Source organism: Monodelphis domestica, chromosome 6, assembly GCF_027887165.1.
Source record: "Monodelphis domestica isolate mMonDom1 chromosome 6, mMonDom1.pri, whole genome shotgun sequence".
Lineage (NCBI taxonomy): Eukaryota > Metazoa > Chordata > Mammalia > Didelphimorphia > Didelphidae > Monodelphis > Monodelphis domestica.
In genome coordinates this window covers 6,419,391-6,440,366 of record NC_077232.1, presented here as the reverse complement: position 1 = coordinate 6,440,366, position 20,976 = coordinate 6,419,391, and the positions used below count along the sequence as shown (strand labels likewise).

The 20,976-nt window shown below is 55.3% G+C and overlaps 1 protein-coding gene across 5 annotated transcripts in view; it reads left to right on the top strand.

The window, feature by feature from the left end:
* The first annotated feature begins 1,129 nt into the window (after nt 1-1,129).
* SYT12 (synaptotagmin 12) overlaps nt 1,130-20,976 on the top strand; it is a 26,902-nt gene continuing 7,055 nt past the window's right edge. Inside the window, exons 1-6 of one of the 5 annotated variants that reach the window (XM_056801248.1) lie at nt 1,130-1,392; nt 1,795-1,853; nt 5,301-5,348; nt 8,554-8,599; nt 17,136-17,329; nt 18,146-18,538. In XM_056801248.1, the coding sequence (XP_056657226.1) occupies nt 1,215-1,392; nt 1,795-1,853; nt 5,301-5,348; nt 8,554-8,599; nt 17,136-17,329; nt 18,146-18,538 (918 nt within the window). In that variant the 5' untranslated portion in view covers nt 1,130-1,214. Of the gene's footprint in view, nt 1,854-5,300; nt 5,349-8,553; nt 8,600-17,135; nt 17,330-18,145; nt 18,539-20,976 lie in introns of all 5 variants that reach the window. The other 4 variants (XM_056801250.1, XM_056801246.1, XM_056801247.1 and 1 more) reach the window with 4 other exon arrangements.

Below are 20,976 nucleotides of genomic sequence, written 5' to 3'. Positions count from 1 at the left end.
CCCATTTTAGAGGTGACAAAACTGATGGCAGGGCTCGGATGTGCGCTCGGCCCCTCCAAGGACCGCCTCATCTTCCCTCCTCCCCAGGCTGGCCTCCACAGTCCCGAAGTACCAGCCCAGCCGAGGAGGAGACCAGCTCGGAGGCCAACAATGACTCCAAGGAGGATCCCAGCAGTGGGAGGAGCTTGGGTCATGCCCACCAGGGAGGCGAAGGGGAGAACGACCCGCCCAACATCTCCTGGATATTTTCTCGGATCTGGATCCCGGGGAGCCTCGGAGAAGTGCTCCCGCCGCCGGGCTGTGCCTCCCTCAGCTTGGAGTTGGCAGAGCCTGGCTATTTGCCACCAGACAGAACGGCTGCCATCCGGGAGCTTGAAAAGCGAGCTTTGTTTAGAAAAGAGGGAGACCCCCCCCCCCCCAACACCCAGAGGGAGTCGCCTCCCGGTGTGATGCGGCAGCTCTCCTCTTCCTCCCAAGCTCCAGCCAAGGTGCTTGTTTGGGACAACCTGAGCGCACGCCGCCGACAGCCCTCTTTGTCAGCCTTCATGTGGACTCTTCTTAGTAAAAGCCTCCACTTCCGCAGAAGAGAGGCGAGGGCTGGGCAAGTGACTCACCCAGGGTCACCCAGCTAGGCTGGCTGAGGCCACATCTGAACCCACTCTAGGCCCGGGTCTCGGGGCTCCCTGAACTATTCAGTCGTCGCTGAGCAAGCATTTCTGAGGCACACAAAACGGGCTCTCACGGTCCACACGGCGGGTGAATTGGCCCTCCCGGAGGAAGCCCCCCGCCCCTCTTAGGGGCCCAAGCCCCTTCTGGAGGCCTCCCTCGGAGGTCCAGGCCCTCAGTGGGGACCTTTCCCAGCATTCCCTGAGGCCGCGCGCCGTTATTATGCCCATTCTCTCACTGGGAAGGGGGAGGCTGAGGGGGCGAAATAAGTGGCGGCCAGTGTCCGAGTTGGGATTTGAACTCAAGCCTTGCTGACTCCCAGAAAAATCCCCGTGCACTCTAGACGGCAGCACAGATGCTGCTCCGCCCGTACCACCATTGTTTGTCGAGTGAACGAGAGAGCAGGTGCGGGAAGGTGTTTCTCTTGGGTTGAGCCAGTCCGAGATCGACAGCGCCCAGTGCTCCGAGCCCCTCCGCGGACTGCAGAGCGCCGACTGGAGCTCGCGGGCGGGGGAGGGGGGGGGGGGGCAGCGGGCTTTGTCGATTTCATGCATACCCGCGGGCACACGCTTGGCGCATTCCCAGGCGCGCGCGCAGACACACGGAGACACCCCGACATACACACACACACACACACACACAGACGCGCGCACACGCGCACACACGCACGCACACCCCGCCTGCTCTCTCTTCTGGGTATGAGCCCTGACTGCGGCGCATTTGCTTGTGAGTCTGCCCGCTCCGGCTAGGCTGGCTCGCCGCTGACGCTAGCCTCTGGGCTTGCCTGCTCCCCGGGCAGTCCAGCCGCAGCGTTAGGCGATCCCCTAGGGCTGCCCCAGGGCCGGGGGCTCTAGGCTCCGGGGCCGCGGCCACTGCGGGCTTTGCGGAGGAGGGCGGCCCGGCTTGCACTGGGCAGGGCAGGGCAGCGCTGGGCAGCGCGGGCAGGGCGTGAAGCCCCCGAGGGAGGAGCGGCAGGGCTAGGGCTGGGGCCGGGGCTGAGGCTCGCGCTGCGCTGCCTGCGGAAACCAGGCACGCGGGAGGGGACCCGGGCAGTGGCAGGGCCGGGGCTGGGGGCTCTCCGCGGGCAGGGACTGAGCAAGGTGTTGTGCGGGGGTGGGGGTCTCTAAGTATCCCCAGCGAGCAGCCTCGGACTCGGACTCGGACTAGCAGAGCGTTCCTGGAGCTCGGTGAGTGGTGTCCCCCCTCCTTCCTCCTCCCCCCCCCCCCCAATCTCCACCCGACCCCTCCTCCTCTTCGAGGACACCCTCCCCGGCGAGGCTCATCACCGCTGGCCACTGCATGCCGTCTCCTCCCCGTTTCCGCTGGCCCTTTGCTCAGGTCTTGGTGCACTCCCATCCCCCCACCCCCGGGCCACTAGACCCTCCAGCCAGGCTAGTGGAGGGGCGGGCAGCGGGCTGTAGAATAGTGGGGAGCCTGCGATCCACAGGCAGAGAAGCCGGGCTCCAGCTCTCTCTGCACCTACTACCGGTGTAACCGCAAGCAAATCCCTTGCCCCTCTCTGCCTCAGTTTCCTCATCTGTAAAAGAAAGAGGATCCCCCAGCTTGCTCCCAGTGTTTAGTCCTATAATAACCATTGCCTGGTGCGCGAGATCTTAGGGGGGCAGGTCACAGCTCCTGAGCCAGATTGAAAGAGGGGGCGTGGGGAGCAGCTCTGCATATGCAGGGGACTTAAGGGGGCTGTGAGCTGCCAAGGTGCTATTGGTCAGAATCTGTAGCTGCGGGCATGGGACGTGCCCAAGAGCATTGGGGGGGGGGGGGCTCTGCCAGGGCCGTGGAAGAAGGCTTTGGTTTTTGCTACCCCTCCCCTGGGGTGCTGGCTGACACCCCCTACTGTTTCAGGGTCTAGGGCTTCTGGGCTGACTGCTTAGGAACTGTACAGGCTGGGGAGCAGAGGCTCAGGCTTGGCACAGTGGAGAAGGGGTGTGAGGAGCCCTGGGCAGTTGTCACCCTTTCAGAGGCCCTTGACAGGGCTCTGGCCTTTTCCCAGCTCTTCTCTGCAAACCTTTCCCTTCCCGGCCAGGGCCAAATTCCCCTTCTGGAGCCTTTGGATGTGGAGGTGCTTGACAATTCCCCAGAATTCCATCCTGCGCTCTGCAGAGACCCTCTGGAGCCCAGCCCATTCCCCCCTCCCTTGGAGGGAGAGCCCAGTAGGCTTGGCATCCAGGAGCGCTCTGGAGCCATAGGGGGATTTTTTGTCCCTTAGCCCCCCATCGTCCAAGTGGAATGCTGGCATTTGGGTGCTAGAAGGGCCCTGAGAGATGTTTTAGAGGCCACAGAGAGGATCTTCACTGGCCTGCTGGATGAAGCCCTTAGGAAGAGAGATCTTCAAGGCCAGGCCTCGACTGGACTTTCCATTCACACAATTCACGGAGGTTGGGGACCATTTGTTTGAAGTACTTTCCAACCCTTTTATTTTACAAATGGGAAAACTGAGGCACAGAGTGGTTTAGAGATTAACCCAGAGCTATACATCTGTGGAGTGTCTGAGGGGGGATATTCAGCCAGGTCTTAGCCCCAAGGGTGGCACTATGCCCATTGTATTACTTGCTTTTCTGAAGGAACATAGTGTAAGGACTGTGGTCTCCATTTTACAGAGGAGGAAATTGAGGCACCCCCCCCCCCCCAGAGTCTGAGGCTTGCCCAAGGTCAGACAGCAGGTCAATGTCTGGTCCAGGATTTAAGCCCAGGCAGGATCTTAAGACCAGCACTTGTTCCCCTTCACGCCCTCCGAAATGGAGGAGAGAAATCTTTGAGCTGGACACTCATATGGGGAACTGCAGCCCAGGATGGGAAAGGAAGTTTTCAAGTGTCACCCAGCAGGGCAGAGGCACATAGAGCCAGGACAGGTGTGCCACGTTCAGCTGGCATAGTGGGAGCGAGCAGGCTGGAGAAGCCAGTGTCGTCCTTGGCCCGGTGACAAGAGAAAGTGTCAGAAAGATGTCCCTCCTCCACGAATCCCCAAACCCACTGGGGGCCCCCCAGTATGTGCAGGCACCTCTCTGCTGGGTGGTTTCTGGAGCAGCCCTCCCCTGGCTGCTCCCTTCCCTGCGCTCACCTGCAGAGCTGGAGAGGGAGGGAGGGAGGGAAGGAGGGAGAGAGGGGGGGAATGCAAATGTTGTGTCAGCTAATGAGGTGCCATAGGAGGGGATGGATAGCAGCCTGATGAATGATTCTCTCTGCAGCAGAGGCGGGAGCCCCTGCCAGCAACCCAAGCCAGATGGGGCTGGGCCAGGGATGCCCTGGGAGTGGGAGAAGCTGGGCTAGATCCCTGGGGACTCTCTCACTCATCGGAAAGGACCCCCATGCAGGGAATGGGGCTGGAGCCTGATGGCAGAGGGAGTGTGACTCATGGAAAAGAGCCTGGGCTCCATTGTGTAACCAAAGAGTCCTTTTCTCCAGCCTCAGCTTCCTCATCTGGGAAAGCCAACAATTGGAGGAGACCTAGAAGCTCATTTAGGGGTCCCTCCAGAATTCTGTGTGTGTGGGGGGGTGCCAGTGACTGACTGAAGTCAGGCCCCTTCCCCAGAGTCAGATTTGATACAGGGAAGGAAGCAAGGAAGGAAGGAAGCAAGGAAGGAAGGAAGGAAGGAAGGAAGGAAAGAAAGAAGGAGGGAGGGAGGAAGAAAAGAGGGAGGGAGGCAGGCAGGGAGGGAGGGAGGGAGGAAGAAAAGAGGGAGGGAGGCAGGCAGGGAGGGAGGGAGGGAGGGAAGGAGAGAGAGAGGAAGGCAGGCAGGGAGGGAGGGAGGAGGAGAGGAAGGAAGGAAGAAAAGGAGGGAGGGAGGAAGAGAGGAAGGAAGAAAGACAGGCAGAGAGGAAGAGAGGAAAGAAGAAAGGCAGGCAGGGAGGAAGAGAGGAAGGGAGGGAGGGAGGGAGGCAGGGAGGGAGGAAGAAAGAGGAAGGGAGAGAGAGAGGCAGGGAGGGAGGAAGAAAGAGGAAGGGAGAGAGAGAGGCAGGAAAGAAGGGAGGAAGGGAGGCAGTGAGGGAGGAAGGAAGGGAGGGAGGAAGGAAGGAAGAAGAAAGGAAGGAAGGAAGGGAGAGAGGAAAGAAGAAAGGAAAACAGGGAGGGAGGGAGGGAAGAAGGGAAGAAGAGAGAGAGGGAGGGAGGAAAAGAGGAAGGAAGACTACTGAAAAGCAGGCATCAAAGTGGGGTGCCCAGGCAGCAACGACCAAGACCAAATCCACCTCCTTCCCAATCTTGGGAGGAGGGACAGTGCTTGGGCCTCTAATTTGGAAGGGGGTGGTGGTCCTGGAAATGGGCTGAACCAAACAAAGGACATCCCCTGTAAGGAGTAAAGTGAGGGTGAGGACGCCCCCATGAGGCCAGTGTGAGAAAGACACGTTGTAAGCTGAAGCGATTACTGAGGCCGCTGTGTGCCCCTTGCCGGGGCCTCAGTCTCTTCCTCTGAAAAATGGGCATAATTGCACTTTCTCCCTCATACAAACTCACTTACGTGCATGGTAAATCACAGCCCTGCGCCAGAACTCGGTCCTCCCTCAGCTGCTTCCGCTGTCTGCCTTGGGGGAAGGCCTCTGTTCTGGAGGCGTGTTATCACCCGTAGAGAGGTAACACCCCCACCCCCTAGCTATTGAAATAACATAGATTCATTCATCAGACTGACTCGCTGTCCCGGGAAGATGATGGAGCCTGGGCCGCAGAACAGGTAAGTTTGGACGGGGGGCGGGCAGAGGGGAGAAGGAAAGCTTAGGCCTGCTGGGGACCTGCTGTAGGTGTGGAAGTGCTCCAGGATCTGAGTGACCTTCTAGGAGGCGAAGAGCGAGAAATCAGAGGAAGTTGCCGAGGGGAAGCCAGAGCCAGTAGGGGCTGGGCAAGGATTGGAACTCGGGTCCTTGACTCCAAAGCCACGGAGACTCCCCGCTAGACTAGAGACAGCTTGAGAGTGGGGACCGTGTCCCTGTCCGGGACTTGGATGGAGGGCGAGGAAGGAGGATCAGTACTTTGCCTACAGGCCAGGAGCATGGCTGCCCACCCTGGCAAGGCTCCAGGACGACTTCAGGGAGGCCAAAGGCCAGCCATCTCTACGGGAGGTGAAAAGACTCCTCTAGCGGGGAGAGACGAGCGGGACGGCTCAGGCTTAGCAGTTCAGCAAAGAGTGGGGAGCCCCAGCAGGTTGGGGGGTGCCCCCCGAGCCCAGGATGTGACCTTTGGGCCCTCTCATCTCCCCCTCCCTAGGCCAGTCCCCTCGCGTTGTCCCGTAGCAGCCCCAGCCCTCCGCAGCGCTGTAGCCCACCCGATGGGCCGGAGCCCATTCTTGGATAGAGAGGACCCCCATCCCAGACCTCTCTGGGAGACAGTTCAGGGGATGCAAAAGCCCTCTTTGGGGTCGACGGGCCCAGGCGGCTTCCTCTCTTGGCTCTGCCACAAGCCAGCTGTTTGGCTTCATCTCTTGGAGCCTGTCAATTCCTCTCCCCAGTGGGGTCCGGCCTCCTGGGTGCCCCCCAAGGGCTGAGGGTTTCCTCTGGTCTGTTCCTGGTCTGAAAGGAGGAGATGCTCCCAGGGAGCCGAGGAGAGATTCATTTAGTACTTCAGGCTCTTCTTTTAAAATGTAGATATCAGAGGGCTGCCAGGGGGTTCAGTGGACCGAGTGCCAAGCCTAGAGACGGGAGGTCCTGGATTCAAATCTAGTCTCAGATCCTTCCTAGCTATGTGGCCCTGGGCAAGTCACCAAACCCCCATTTCCCAGCTCTTATGGCTCTTCTGCCTTGGAACCGATACCCAGTATTGATTCTAAGATGGAAGAGAAGGGTTTTAATCAATAAAGTAAAAATAAAATAAAACTATCCCGAGGAGGAGGAAACCTATCAGTAGTCACCTACACCTTAGTCTGAATTATATCGACCAGATTAGATCAGTTAACCAAGACCGCAGGGGTTAGTGCCAACTTGCCAATATCTTCTACCTGTACCTTGGTGGAGCTTTTGGCCCAGAGATCCAAGTGCGAATCCCCAGAGGCCCCGATCAGGCACATACGACTTCCTCAGACTGTCTGCCGAGGCTGCTGGGATAAATAAATCATGAACACGCTGGTCAGTCCGGCTGGTCCTGCACTCTTGGCAGGATCCCAAGGGCACGGTTCTGACCAGGTCAGGGTTGGCGATATTCTTTTGAACCTTAGAGGAGGATCCTTATCTTGGCAAAAGTTGGGAACATCCTCATTTTACAGAAACTGAGGCCCAGGGAGGAGAAAGGCCTTTCCCAAGCTAATAAGGAGTAGAAACAGAACCAAGATCCAGGTCCCTAATACTGCACTGCCTGGACAGAGAAGAGTTTTGACTGAGGATGAGGAGGCAGGAGAGGTCAGCTGTGAAGGCCGGTGGCCAGGGGAGAGAGAGCTACTTTGGATTATGGACTGGAGCTAGCTTGAGGGCACTGGGAGGAGGGGGTCTCCATGCACTCTCCTTTCCCCCCACCCATCTCCCACCTCTGCTCCTTTGGCCAGACCATCCCGCAAAGATGGAAGGAATGCACACCTTTCCTCACCGATGACGTCTTAGCTTCCTTCAAGGCTTAGCTCCGGGGATACCTCCTACAGGAAGCTGTCCTCATCTCCTCACTTGGCAGGCCTTTCTCCCTCCACAGATGTCTGCTTACTTCTGTGGGCCGGGCTCCACCCCCTAGGAAACTGCAAGCCCCTGAGGGCCTAGGACAGTGCCCATTCCTTCCTAGGTGGGTCACTTATCCATGAGGAGGAGGACTGACAGAAACACACAGCGAGAAGGCCGAATTGCAGGCTGGATAATTTTTTTTATTATTTTTTCATTTTTAGGTTAACATACACAGTTTGAAAACAAACGCATGGTTTGGTGCTTACATGTTTCTGCCTAATTCTTTTGATGTTGCTTGTTTTTCTGGGATGCTTATTTGGTTAATGAGGATGAAGGTTAGAAGAAAACAATAAATGAGCGAACAAAAGAGGAAAGAGAAGACTCGTACTTTGCCTTTTGCTTAGGGCCAGGCAGTGACTGAGCACTACCGAAAATCCTTCTCTCTTTAAAGAAACAGAAGAATGCAATGATAATGATATGATAAAGGAAAGATAAGGGTAATGATACTACAGACAGTGAACAACAGTCATAAGGCACATTAGATAGCTTCACGGTTTCCAAAACGCGTCTCCTCCTATGAGAGAGGATGTACAAGTATGATGTTCCCCTTTGTGAGAGAGAAAACAGGCTCAGAAGCTTTCAGGAACTTGCCTAGGGTCACACAGCGAGCGGGAAGGGGTCGGGGCTGGGCCACTGGTCTGGGAAGCAGGGCCTGCTGCCTCCTGCCCTGGGGATGGGGACCGGGCTAGGCAGGCCTTGCCCAGTCCCGGGGGGAGCGGAGGCTCCCGCCTGCAGGCTTCTGTCCACGGCCGGAGCTCGAGTGGGCTCCTCTGCCATCCTCCCCCTTCGCTCTGTCTTAGGGTTACTTTTCATGTCCCTCTCCTAGATGGTGGGTGCCATGCAGACGGGGACCCGTCTTCTCCAAGCTTGTCTCTCCCCCAGAGCCAAGCACGTTTCTGGTCGTAGCGGGAGTTAACTTAGTCAAAGGGGGTTGAGTATTTGGGTGTTTGCTGTGGAAGGTCTCTGCTGAGTGCCCAATGGGGGGAAGCCAGGCAGGCCATGGGAGAAGGGAGGGAGGGCATGCCCGTGGTGCGCTGGGGAAGGCGGGGAAGGCTTCTTATGGAAGGGTCAGCCTCCTGGCTGGACACTCTCTGTAAGATGTATTTTGTGAACTTTTGGGGGGTTCCACACCTGTGATCTATGTCAAAGGTAGGTCTGGTAGCTCTCTTGGGACCACGCGACGGCTGGCAGCCTGGTTCCCTGCCCTGACTGACCCTCTCTACCTCTGGGTTTCCTTTGCAGATCTTGGGGGACATGGCTGTGGATGTGACTGAATACCATCTTAGCGGTGAGTCAGACCAATCCGAATACTCCACCTGTGCTCAGAGCCAGCCACTCTCATCCATGTGGTCAGTCAGTGAGTGGAAGCTCCTGAGGGCAGGCAGGGGTGGTGGCCTTCTTAGCTGTCTCTTCCCCGTCTAGCACTTGCCCTCCAATGCAGCAGGCTCTCAATAAAGGTTTGGTGAAATGGACTGACTTGATCCTCACAAACTCTATCTGTGGGAAGGGGACTGGCTGCCATTTTTCAGGGGGCTGCTGAGGCCCAAAGCGGGGAGGCAGGGCTTGCCCAAAGCCATCTGCTGGGCTGAGACTAGAAGCAGCCAGGCCTCTGGAGAGGCCGCTCCATGGAGACAATTTTTCTGGTTCATCTGAAGTTGTTTTTCCCCCTGGGAGGCTCCCATTCAGAATCCTCCTGATCCTCCCTGCCTCCCCCATGAGGACTTCTTGGTCCCTCATACAAACAAACCCAAGGCTCAGTCCCTCTCACACATGGCCTCCCCAGGCAGCCACTCTGACAGCGGCCTCACCCATAACAGCGTCCCCCTTGCCCCACCTACAGAGGGAAGGGGTGGGGGTCTGTGCCACCACCCCAGCCCTCTCCCTCCCCCAGCCCTTGGCTGGGAAAGGTGCTGGCAAGGCAGCTGAATCATCCTCAGCCTCACATGGGGAGCTCCCTGATTGGTTGGTCTCTTGCGGCCCACCACTTCCTCCTGCCCACACTAGGGAGCTCTTTTGCATCCCAGCAGAGCTGGGGGAGATGGGGAGGACTCAGTTTGCTGCCAGTCATTGGGGGGGCTGGGGGAAGAGATGACAAGATGTGGAAGCATCCCTCTGGCCCTTAACTGCCCAGGACCAGCCCTCTCTAGCTGGGTCACCAACTATTCTTCTTCAACCCTTCTTGGGAAGAACCTCTCCCTTGGCCTTAGGGGCCCTGGAGAGACGGGGTGGCTGTCTGTGTACGAACCCCCCTTCCCTGACTGGCACCACCTGCTCATGAGGGGTTAGAGAACTAACTGAGGGAACTAAACTGGCTCTTTGTTGGGTTTTGACCCATCCTGACCCAAGAGCGCAATCTCCACAGCCCTTGGCAGCTGGCTTTCTTTACAAGTTGGGCAGGGTGAGGATTTTTAGCCTCAGCTAATAGATGGGAAAATTGGGGCCCAGAGAGGCGACCCAATCTCCTCAAAGGCCCTCGGCTAGGTGAGGAACCTCAGAGGAGATCTAAGAGCACGGGAGCCCCTGGAGGGCAGAGGCTCTAGGGTTTGTGTCTTTGGAGCCCCAGTGCCCAGCACAAAGCAGACACCTCATAAATGCTTGTTAGAGGGTTGACTTAATGATTATCTCGTTCAAACCCTATTGAGGGGATTTCAATTGGAAATTGTGCCCACTGGTTATCCACCCTTTACTTAAAGCCCTCCAGTAAGCTGCTCCTGCCCTCTAGCCTCCATTGGCCTCTCTGCCTGCCCCCCCCCCCCCTCCCGGCTTGGTTCTGCCTTCTGGACCAAGGTGAATGAGGCCAGTGTCTTTTCTATCTGATGGCCGTTCTGATAACTCCCAGACACCCTCTGGAGTCACTTCTTCTAACCAAGCTAACCATCTCCTGGGGCTCCAAACACTCCCCCTGTGACACGGGCTAACCTAGGCAGAGCATGGCAGGAGGGGGACGTCACTCCTCTTAATGCAGCCCAAGATCATGTTAACTTTTGGGGCTACCACATCCTCCTGCATGCCACTAAAGCCCTCCAGAGTTTGTCAAACAGATGGCTGCTTCCAAGAGGCAGTGGGGTCCTCGCTCACAAGGTATTTTCCAGCAAAGGTGGATGGACACCAGTTGGGGGTGTCAAGGTGGAGCCTTGTTTCTGGGTATGGGTGCTGAGGTCCTTTTCAAATCTGAATTCTGGGATTCTGTCTAACCCTGCCCCTCCCCTCTCCCATCTTGGACTTGTGAAATTGATTTTTTGAATCCCAGGGTTGGCCTTGACATTTGTCCCTAATACATTTCGTCTTATCTGATTCAGCCCAACGCTCTAGCCTGTCGTGATTTTTTGGGATTCCTGACGCTATCACTGAGTACGTTGACAATCTAGCTTTGTGTCATCTGTAATTTTGATACGCATGCCTTCATCCAAATATGGGAAACAGCCAGGGCCAAGCACAGATTCCTGGGGCACCCACTGGAGGCTGACAATGAGCCATACACACTCCTCTTTGTCTCTAGCTATTCGACCAGCTCCAAATCTGTCAGACTCTGCTCCTGCCTACCCCAGACCTCTCCGTCTCTTCACAAGGGTAGCGAGAGATACGTTATCAAATGCTTTGCTAAAACGTAGGTCAAACTCCATCTGTAGCCTTCCCCTGGTCTACCAGCTTAGCAATCCTGTCAGACAAGCAAATGAATTGAGCCTGGCCTTGGTGGAACCGTCTCCCTTCCTCTGTGGTCACTGGCCCTGCCTCTAGGATGTCCCCACAAAAACCAAGCAAGCTCAGTAGCCTACAATTACAGACACTCTCTTCTTTCTCCTTCCCCAGTCCTTGAGTATCCATCCCATCCTCAGGATTCTTGGGTGTCACTCATGACAGCTCAGCAGTCACCTGCTGGCTTTCGGGGTGGTGAGAGGAAAGCGCTTTGTAAACCTTGAAGCATGAATCCATCTCTGGGATCTGTGATTTCATTGCTGGACGTCTTGTCCAACAATGCAGATGGCAACTCGTCCCTCCTGTCCCCGTCCTGTGCAACTCTTGTCCGTGTTACCCTTTAAGTCCACTCGACATGTCAGGGAACTTCCTTGCTTTGTCCTGACATCATGAGGACGCCAGTGGAGTCCACAGGCCGATCCTCGGTGATCTCTCTCGTCTTGCCATGTAACCAGGCCACCTTTTCTTTGGTCACCCATTTCTCGATGACAACCCTTCCTCCTGTTTTCCTCTCATGCTCCTTCCATGCTCCATGCTGTGGCCTGGTCACAACCACCGTGCCTCTCTCCATTGCCCTCTGAGTGGTCCTCGTTTGTAATTTGTTAGAGGCTGGAGTGTTCTACAACTCACAGCCATACGACATCAGTGGGATATTGGTCATTAAAAAGATGGGCCTTTGTCCCAGGGAGAAGTTTGGGGTCATTAAGGGAGCTCTGCAATTTCCCAACAACAATCCAGCCTGCTCTCCTCATATTTAATTCTGGGTCTAACTCACCATCCATTTTTAGTATTTATCTAAGATTATATCTATATCTATCTATAAATATATGTATGTATGTATATATATTGATGGATAAGCTATATAGTTTATCTAATTGCGAGTTATAATCTGAGCTATAGGCATTCTTCATCCACTTTGTAGTCCTGTGTAGATGGTCAGGCCAAACTCTTTAAGTGGTCACAGATCTCGTTCAGGAGGCTCTGCAGAGTTTCAGGGTTTGATGCAATCAACGCAATGTCCTCTTTAAAAGGAAGCTACTGGGGGACCCCTCCATCATCAAAGAAAACCTCTTCCATTTGAACTCTTGCTTGGATCTCTTCCATCACAGTGGCAAACACTTTTTTCCTCATGTTCATCTCCTTGTCTCAAGATCTGCCTGATGTTAATGGTCAGAGATAGTCCAAATAAGGTTGTCCCTGTTAGTATATTTTTCTAGGGATCTTAAATCATTTGGATGTATAAACAGGAGACAACTCATTGAAAGACAGCCATTAAGGTAATCACAAAGGACCAAATCAAGTTTTCCCCTCCTTTTCTTTTTTTTTTTAAATAATCAATGAAATCAGTTTTAATTTTTTTAAAGAAATAGTCTCAGCATCTTTCAGCCAATTGAATAGTAGTAAAGATGCTCCATGGTAGACTATTGCTTGCAAAATGCTGTCTGTCCTCTACTGAATGATTGTCTCTTAAAATTAAGGATGCCCTGGACACGTGTGGGGACTATTCTCATATAAATATTTAGAGAGGGCAAAATAGACATACAGGTTGGTAGGAATTGATGTTCTCCAGGTTGTATTTTTTAAGAGCATCAATAAGATCTGAGGCTTTCTCCCCCTGCCTTGGGTGTGAATCGGTCCATCACCCCAACACAGTGTGCTTCCTCCCCCTCATATCTTGTCTAGGTACATTTGGTCCAGGCTAAATACTATTTTGTTCTTTTTGCGATGACAAAACATATTGGTCAAAATTCTGTATGGAGTTACTGAAATCATCATTTTCTTCTGTGTACCTTTTTAGATCTTCAATAACTTGTTTACAACATCGGCCAATATTACTTGTATTTTTTGAATTTTTATCCTTTTTTTTCTTCCCATTTTGCACTAATTTTGGCCTTTGTTCATCCAACGTGGCGGATGATGACGGCACCTGAACAGTCAATTGGGGAATGGCTATCCAGTCTGTTAAAATAAAATCAAAACTTGGGGGTAACATTCTTTGATGCTCACCGTGCCTAGAACCTTCTGCTCCTTTTCTTGAAGAATTTGCAAGGCGATGCATCTGTGTAGTTCACAGGCCCAATATGGTCTGTCTCATCACATATTCCTCCAGCGTATTTTCCACTGTCCTCCCCCCTTCCTACCTTGACACTGAAGGGAATGAACATCCTATACATTATGATCATTTCATCCGGAGGGGCCTAGCGAGTTCTTGGCCATCCTTTTTGATCTCTTTGTGCTCTGCAATGGATGTTGCAATTCTTTCCCCTGGTGAGCTTCTTAGAACTTGTGAATTTTGAACCTAAGACAGCCGAGTGTCCCCTGGACAGATGCCATGACATTGCTGGTGGCCTCTGAGCAAACCCGTTGCCGGCTCCTTTCTTTGCCTCTCCAAGGAGCATCTGTGATCCGTCCTTCCATTTTAGCCGTGTTCAGATTAAGAATGCCAAGATGCTATGAGTCAGTCTTACGAATGTGTCAACTTGGTGATCACTGGACAAGGACCTCACGTTTACAGCACCAACACCTAAGTTTGAGTTTACGGATGACTGAACAAATCACAATTCTTAGTACTTGGACAAATATTTCACGTTTACAGCACCAACAGCTAGGTGAGAGTTGATGGATGGTTGAAAACTTGTGTTTCTTAGTACTTGGACACAGAGTTACGTTTACAGCACCAACACCTAAGTTAAAGATTTTGGATGGTTTAAAACATGCAATTCTTCCTTGCATTCTCCATCTTTTTTTTTTAACCACTCACTTGGACATCGTCACTGTTGACTAAGAAGGGGTTGCACAGGACTGTGGGCCATTTTTCTTTGCTTCCAGCTTGCTGTGGCCAAATTCCATCACCTAGTGGCTAGCTTGCTGGTGATGGGCCTCTCCGCACTTAGCTAGGCTGGTCCTCAGAAAACAGACTTGGTCTGTCTGTTCCTGGGACCGTTACTTGAAGTCTTTCCAGCATGGTTGGACCTTCCAGAGCTTCTGCTCTGCTGGCATAGCCTTCAAGAACCCAGGGTCACCTCCACGCCACGATGAGGCATCGGAGTAGGGCTTTGTGGAGGAAAGATCAGACAGAAGAGTTTTTAGTGACACGACAGTGAAAACTGGCTCCACTGACCTTGGGATCGTGAACTCTGAATCATGGAAGCCGAGTTCAAAACCTGGCTCTACCACTTACTGCCTCTGTGACTTGCCTTGGGAAAATGGCTTAACAGCTCTGTGCCTCAGTTGCTTCATCTCTAAAATGAGGGTGTCAGGCTAGATGGCCTCTAGGATCCTTTCTGACTCTTAAATCTTATCATCCTGGTTGGGATGTAGCCTCGGATTGCTTTTCGTTCTTTTATGACTGCCATATTGAGCTGCTGATTCATGGGGGAGCTTGCAGACCATTAAAACCTTCAGATCTTCTGTTCTTCCTAGGCCTGCCCCATCTTGTACTTGTGAAGGAATTCTTTTGATTGGAGCTTCTTAGATGTGGCCCAATTTTTGAGCCTGTTGAGACTTTTGGATCTCAGTTCTGTTATCCAAAGTGTTAGCGATGCTTCTGCATTTTGTTGAATATTGTATACCTTATGATGATGTAATGCAGTAAATTTGATCAAACTTGGGCAGTCTAGGGCCACACATGCACAGAGCCCTGGAGCATTCCGCCTAAGCTAGGCTGGGTGTGTTCTCCAGGTCTGGCCAGGCAGCCAGTCTGTAACCCTTATAATGGTATTACTACCTACCTGGGTAGCTCCAACTTGTCAGTAACAATCCCTTGAAGAAGCCACTTTGGCCACAGCTTTCCCATATGTAAAAATGTGAGTGTTGGACAGGATGTCTCTTTCGGCTCTAAGTCCACGTTCTAGAGTCATAATGTTCTGTGGTCTTGTAATCTTGTCACCAAAGGGAACGGAATTCATCTAGTGAGATTTGTTCTTTCTTGATCAAGCCTTTTGTGGTGGCTGACTCTTTTGGAAACATTTGCTCGCTATCTCCTTCAGTCATTTCTTCCACAATTGCACCAGGAACAGAACTCCACAGGCTGGAGTTTGTAGATTCAATTCTTTCCTTTTGGGACAACTGAAGTAGCAATTGCCTTTGACCAGTTCTGCAGCCCCTTTCCAAGTCACGATCTCTGAGCAGGAAAGAGCTTTGGAGGCATCTAGTCTGACTTCACAACATCCCTAACTAGGGGTCATCAGTTGCTTCCCAAAGACCTCAAGTGGGGGGAAACTGCCTCTCATTCCACTTTTGGAGCCCTTTAATTATTTTAGCCTCTCCATCGCCTCCGTTACTGTCCTCTGGGGCCAAGTAGAGCAAGTCTAATCTCTCCCCTCAGATGCTTGAAGACCCATGTCTTTCCTTCTCCAGCTTATTCCTTCTTTCTCAGGTCCTTCCATTGGTTCTCATGGTATTTGCTTCATTTAAATGGGTGGACTATGGCATGACCTGTAGAGCTCACACCGGCTTTATCTGCTTCCCTAAATTGAACCTATTCCCCAAGATGAGCCTGAAGGCTGTGCTTCCCAGACAGAGCCCAAGACATGCCGCCATCTTGCAGAGAACAACTGTTTAACAAGCACTCTTTTGCCAGACATTTTGGTACCTGCTGGGCCGGGGCTCTCAGGTTCAGATATTCCCATATCACCCCTCTCCTCTGTCCATTCCCCTCCCTCTCCATTCATGGAACTCCCATCTTGGTTCAGGCTCTGTCGCCACTGCCTTTGACCCTCTCCTTGTCCCAATTCATTCTCCCCGACAGCTGCTCCTGTGTATTTTCTGAAGTTGGTCTGCAGACATCACCGTCTTTCTTAGTGAACTGCAGTGGTTCTATATTGCCTCCATAAGCGCTTAAACCCGGCCCCTTTCGGCCTTTCTAGTCTTCTTACCCGGGACTCCCCTCCATCCAGCAGTGTCCCACGCACAAGGTGTGCTGGCTGTCTCCGACCTTTGGGCCTTTGCCATGGCTCTCCCCCATGCTTGGAAAGCTCTCCTTCCTCACATCCCACTCTTGGAGTCTCGGCTCCATGAAGTCTCTCCTAGGCCCCTGGAGCTGCTCAGACATTCCCTCCCTCCCAACTAGTTTGCATCAACAGGATATATGATCTCTGCAGACTTACACAGGTACATATGGGCTCCCCCACTGGAATGGAAGCTCCCCAAGGACAGAATTGATTCACTCTGGTCATGTGCCGCCAGCACTGGGCACAGCACTCGTCCCCAATTGTCCCTTCTCACCTTGGGCTTCCCTTCCCCAGTCCAAACATTAGATCAAAGTTGGATGGCTGTAGGCTTTAGCCTGGGAGCAGGCCTACCCTTCCTGTGACCTCCTCTTCCCTCTTTTTGGTGGTTCTCCACTCATTTGCACTGAGGTCGGGTCCTCTTAGTGCTTTCACAACAAGGATGGGTCAGCATTTTGCACCCTCTGCGTCTGCACGGCTCTCCCGTCCTCTTTGGGTTTCCAGGATATCATCCTTGACCTCCTGGAGTATCAGAGGTCACGGATCCTGGAAGCCTCCCTGCCTCCCTCGGAACTCTGTCTCCTGGCCCCAAGGCCTCTCTAGTGCACTGTTCTGAGACGCTTCCGATGGGGGCCTTTCTGACACATCTCCTGGACACCCATGTTTACACCCACGTCTGTGCTTAGGGTCAGACTTTTCCTCAACTGTCTTGCCTCCTCTGTGAAACGCTCCCGTGCCCAACTTGTCTCCCAGTGACTGGGGCCTTAGAGTCTTGGTAAACAGACACCCCTCATTTCAGCGCAGGCTAGGATTGGGGTACTGATGCCTAATGCACAGGCATGTCTGTGTTAAGTCCTTGCCAGATCTTTATCTTTCTTCTCCCAGTTCTCACCTTTCAGTAGCCCACCGGCTGCAAGGAAGAGGGCATAAAGGGGTACTGAGGCTGGTGAGGGGGTGGGATCAGACGTGGCTCTGGGGTCTCAGTCAGCACAGGGAGAGCTGCCGTCTAGTGTTGGGGGGCTCCAGAAACACCTGCATGCGTGTGTGTGTGTGTACGTGCTGTCACCTCCATTAGAATGTGACCTTGGACCATTCTGCCTAGCACATCCTTTAATGCTTGCCGCCGCCGGGTGGGCTCCCCAGGGCTCTCCTAACGGCCCCTGCCTGCTTCTTCCCCAGTTATCAAGAGTCCTCCCGGCTGGGAGATTGGGATCTACGTCACCGGGGCTCTTGCCTTGCTGGGGGTTGCTGCTGTGAATCTGTGGAGGCTCTGCAAATCGGGCAGCTTCCCCATCCCATCTCCCTTCCCGAACTACGACTACCGGTACCTGCAGAAGAAGTACGGAGTCACCTATTCTGAAGCCAGGCAGAAGGTGAGGGTGGGAATGGGGAGGAGCCCCTCTGTCCCAGCCTCCGGAGTGGACCGTCCAGGCGCTGGGGGGGGGAGGGGGACTCTCCCGCTCAGCGCCCCCAAATCTCGCCACTCTACTAACCCTGCCTGTGGGGGCACCATTCGCTAGACGGCAGAAAGCTTGTGCTTTGAGGATGAAGATCACGCTTTGGTCTGGGATTATTCCACGCAGGTGGCCTGGAGGGGCAAAGTGCCCCCCTGCCTGGCTTCTCCTCCCTCCAGTCCATCCTCCCCTCTGCTCGGCGGGCTCCCTGGGGCCTCCAGGATCAAATACGAACAGCCCCTCTGCAGCTGGCCTTTTCCTAGCTTTCTAGCCCTGCTTTCCCTTTATTTCCCTCTCTGTAACCCATGATAGGGCTCCTCCACTGAGCCGGTCCATCCCCCACTCCAGACTTCCACATGGTTCCCTCCTGCCCAGTGCCTCTGGCAGGCTCGGCTCCGGCGTCCCCTCGGGCAGGAGGCATTCCTGCTCTCTCTTCCTGCCAGGCAGGCCTAGGCAATGTGCTGCTCTTCAGAGCGGGCTTCTTCCTTTCCCAGCCTCCTCAGCTCAGGAAGAACAGGGCCTGGCCCCTAATAAACGCCTGATGCCCGACTGGAAGAGCTGGAGGGCCGGCCTGTGCCTTCTTTGCCTGGCACCGGTGCCCCTGGGACCCTGCCCCATCTCCCCTGCCTCAGGCCCCAGCCCTGTGCCAGCTATACAGCAAGTGCCTAATCAATGCTTGCAGGTTCCTCCCCTTGTGCCTCCATCTTACGGGCCTCCCTTCCCTTTGGTCCCTAGAGAACCATGGCTTGGAGCAGCCGGAAGTCTGGGGAGCGTGGCTCTCCCAGCCGCAAGAGCAGCCTAAGGATGGACGACGCCTTCGAGAGCATCAGTGAGCTGGGGCCCCTGGAGCTGATGAACCGCGATCTGGACCTGGCGCCCTATGGGCCCCTCAAGAAGTCCCAGTCTGCCGACTCGCTCAACTCCATCTCCTCCGTGAACAACAACCTGGGCCAAGACTTCCTGCTGGGCCAGGTGGAGGTGAACATCACCTACGAGCCCAGGAGCCACCTCCTGCGTGTGGATGTGGTCCAGGGCAAGGACCTGATGGAGAAGGAGGACCCGGCCTTCGACTCCTGCTTCCTGCGCGTCAGCCTGCTGCCCGACGAGCAGATCGTGGGCATCTCCCGGGTAAGCGAGGCCCCAGCCTGCCTCCTCGGGACCAGGGGAGGCTGCAGGGGCTGATGGGAAGAGCCCAGGCTCCGAGCCTGGCCTGGGGGCTGAGAGGGGGCTCCAGCCGAGTCTGCTCTGAGCCTGTGTCCTCGATTGCAAATGAGAATCAAGGCCATACTTGTACAGCCTACCTTGGGTGGATGGGCATGGAGGGGTGGCCATCTGCATCATTGGAGTGCGCACGCGCGCACACACACACACACACACACACACACACACATGGGCACATTCCCTGAAGCAGTGGCCCCTCCCAGAACCTGGATGAGGATCCAGAGCCCACCTGAAAGTGCCAGAAAAACGTCAGCTCTGGGCACCCAGGGAGCACCCGGGGGTGAAGCCCATCTGGGACAGAGGAGGGTCAGGGCTGGGAGGGCCCTTAGACACACAGCGAGCGTTGCCTTAACTTACAGAGTGACAGAGCTGGGGGGGGGGGGGGGTGGACCTTATAACTGGGAGAGACCTTAGGACAGAGAACAGCATCTTAGAAAACAATGTCGGGGTTGGAGGGCCCTTGGAGCCTAGAATGTTGGGGTTGGGAGGGCCCTTAAAGCCTAGAATGTTGGGGTTGGGAGGGCCCTTAGAGCCTAGAATGTTGGGGTTGGAGGGCCCTTAGAGCCTAGAATGTTGGGGTTGGGAGGGCCCTTAGAGCCTAGAATGTTGGGGTTGGGAGGGCCCTTAGAGCCTAGAATGTTGGGGTTGGAGGGCCCTTAGAGCCTAGAATGTTGGGGTTGGAGGGCCCTTAGAGCCTAGAATGTTGGGGTTGGGAGGGCCCTTAGAGCCTAGAATGTTGGGATTGGGAGGGCCCTTAGAGCCTAGAATGTTGGGGTTGGGAGGGCCCTTAGAGCCTAGAATGTTGGGGTTGGGAGGGCCCTTAGAGCCTAGAATGTTGGGATTGGGAGGGCCCTTAGAGCCTAGAATGTTGGGATTGGGAGGGCCCTTAGAGCCCAGGACGCCGGGGTTGGGAGGGCCCTTAGAGCCCAGAATGTTGGGATTGGGAGGGCCCTTAGAGCCTAGAATGTTGGGGTTGGGAGGGCCCTTAGAGCCTAGAATGTTGGGATTGGGAGGGCCCTTAGAGCCTAGAATGTTGGGATTGGGAGGGCCCTTAGAGCCCAGGACGCCGGGGTTGGGAGGGCCCTTAGAGCCCAGAATGTTGGGATTGGGAGGGCCCTTAGAGCCTAGAATGTTGGGGTTGGGAGGGCCCTTAGAGCCCAGGACGCCGGGGTTGGGAGGGCCCTTAGAGCCCAGGACGCCGGGGTTGGGAGGGCCCTTAGAGCCCAGAATGTTGGGATTGGGAGGGCCCTTAGAGCCTAGAATGTTGGGGTTGGGAGGGCCCTTAGAGCCCAGGACGCCGGGATTGGGAGGGCCCTTAGAACTTCCCATGTTACCGAGTATCTGGGGGGAAGGGACGTTAGAACATGGGAGGGCAGAGCTGGGGGGCCTGAGAATGGAGATTGTTGACTGCTGAGAGTCGGGAGAGAGCCGAGGCCAGGACTAGGGCCCGTGGGGATGGAAGGCGGCCCTGCCGGGGCACTGAAGTTTGCCTCTTGTGGCCAAGCGCGGGTGGGCTGCCAGGAGAGCAGGGCGGGGCAGCACGGGGCACCCAGAAGCCGCGTCCCACTTTGCGCGAGTCTGGGAGCGTCTCGCGGGGCACCCCCCCCCGGGGCCCCAGGATCCAGCGCGAGGGGCTCCCCTTGGGGCGGGACTGCAGGGCTGCGGCTTCCTCCTGCCCCCCAGACCTCCGGACCGCCCCCAAGCCTTTCTGTCTCGGGCTGGCTCTGGCGCCCTTTGTAACCCGGGACTTGCAGCCGGCCAGGGAAGGCCCAAGAAGGGCGCTGAGCAGGGATGGGGCCGGCAGCCCGGCGCGGGCCAGCTTCTTCCAGGGTCCGTGGCCGGCCGGAGCCTCCCGTGCTGCGGGGTCCAGGCGGTGCCGTCCTCCGCGGGGGGCCTCCAGCGGGGGCTGCCACGTTTTGCTCCCTCCAGAGGGCGGCGCCGATACCTGGGGAGACAGAAGACCACGCCAGAAGCGTGAGGTCAGGCCAGGCCAGCGCGCGGCTCGTGTCTGTCTAAGGCCGCCCTCCCGTCCCTCGGACGAAGCATCTTGTGCGGGAGCAGCTTCGTCCCCATTTCACAGAGGAGGCAGGTGAGGCTGGAGGACGCCGAGACTCACCGGCCAGAGTGGAGGGGAATCTGCCGGCCCTTCTCCTGCCCCCGCGCCGTGCTGCATGCCAGAGCAGCCTCCAGCCGCCCTTCCAGGCCTACCTAGAACCCTGGATGGTCTCCATCCGGCCTGGGACATGCTGCTCCACCTCTGGGTCGGCTGTCTTCCCCCTGGAACACCCGGCTCGGGGGGGGGCCCCCTCCTTCCCTTTGGGCTGCCCTGGAAGGTGCCCCCCCCA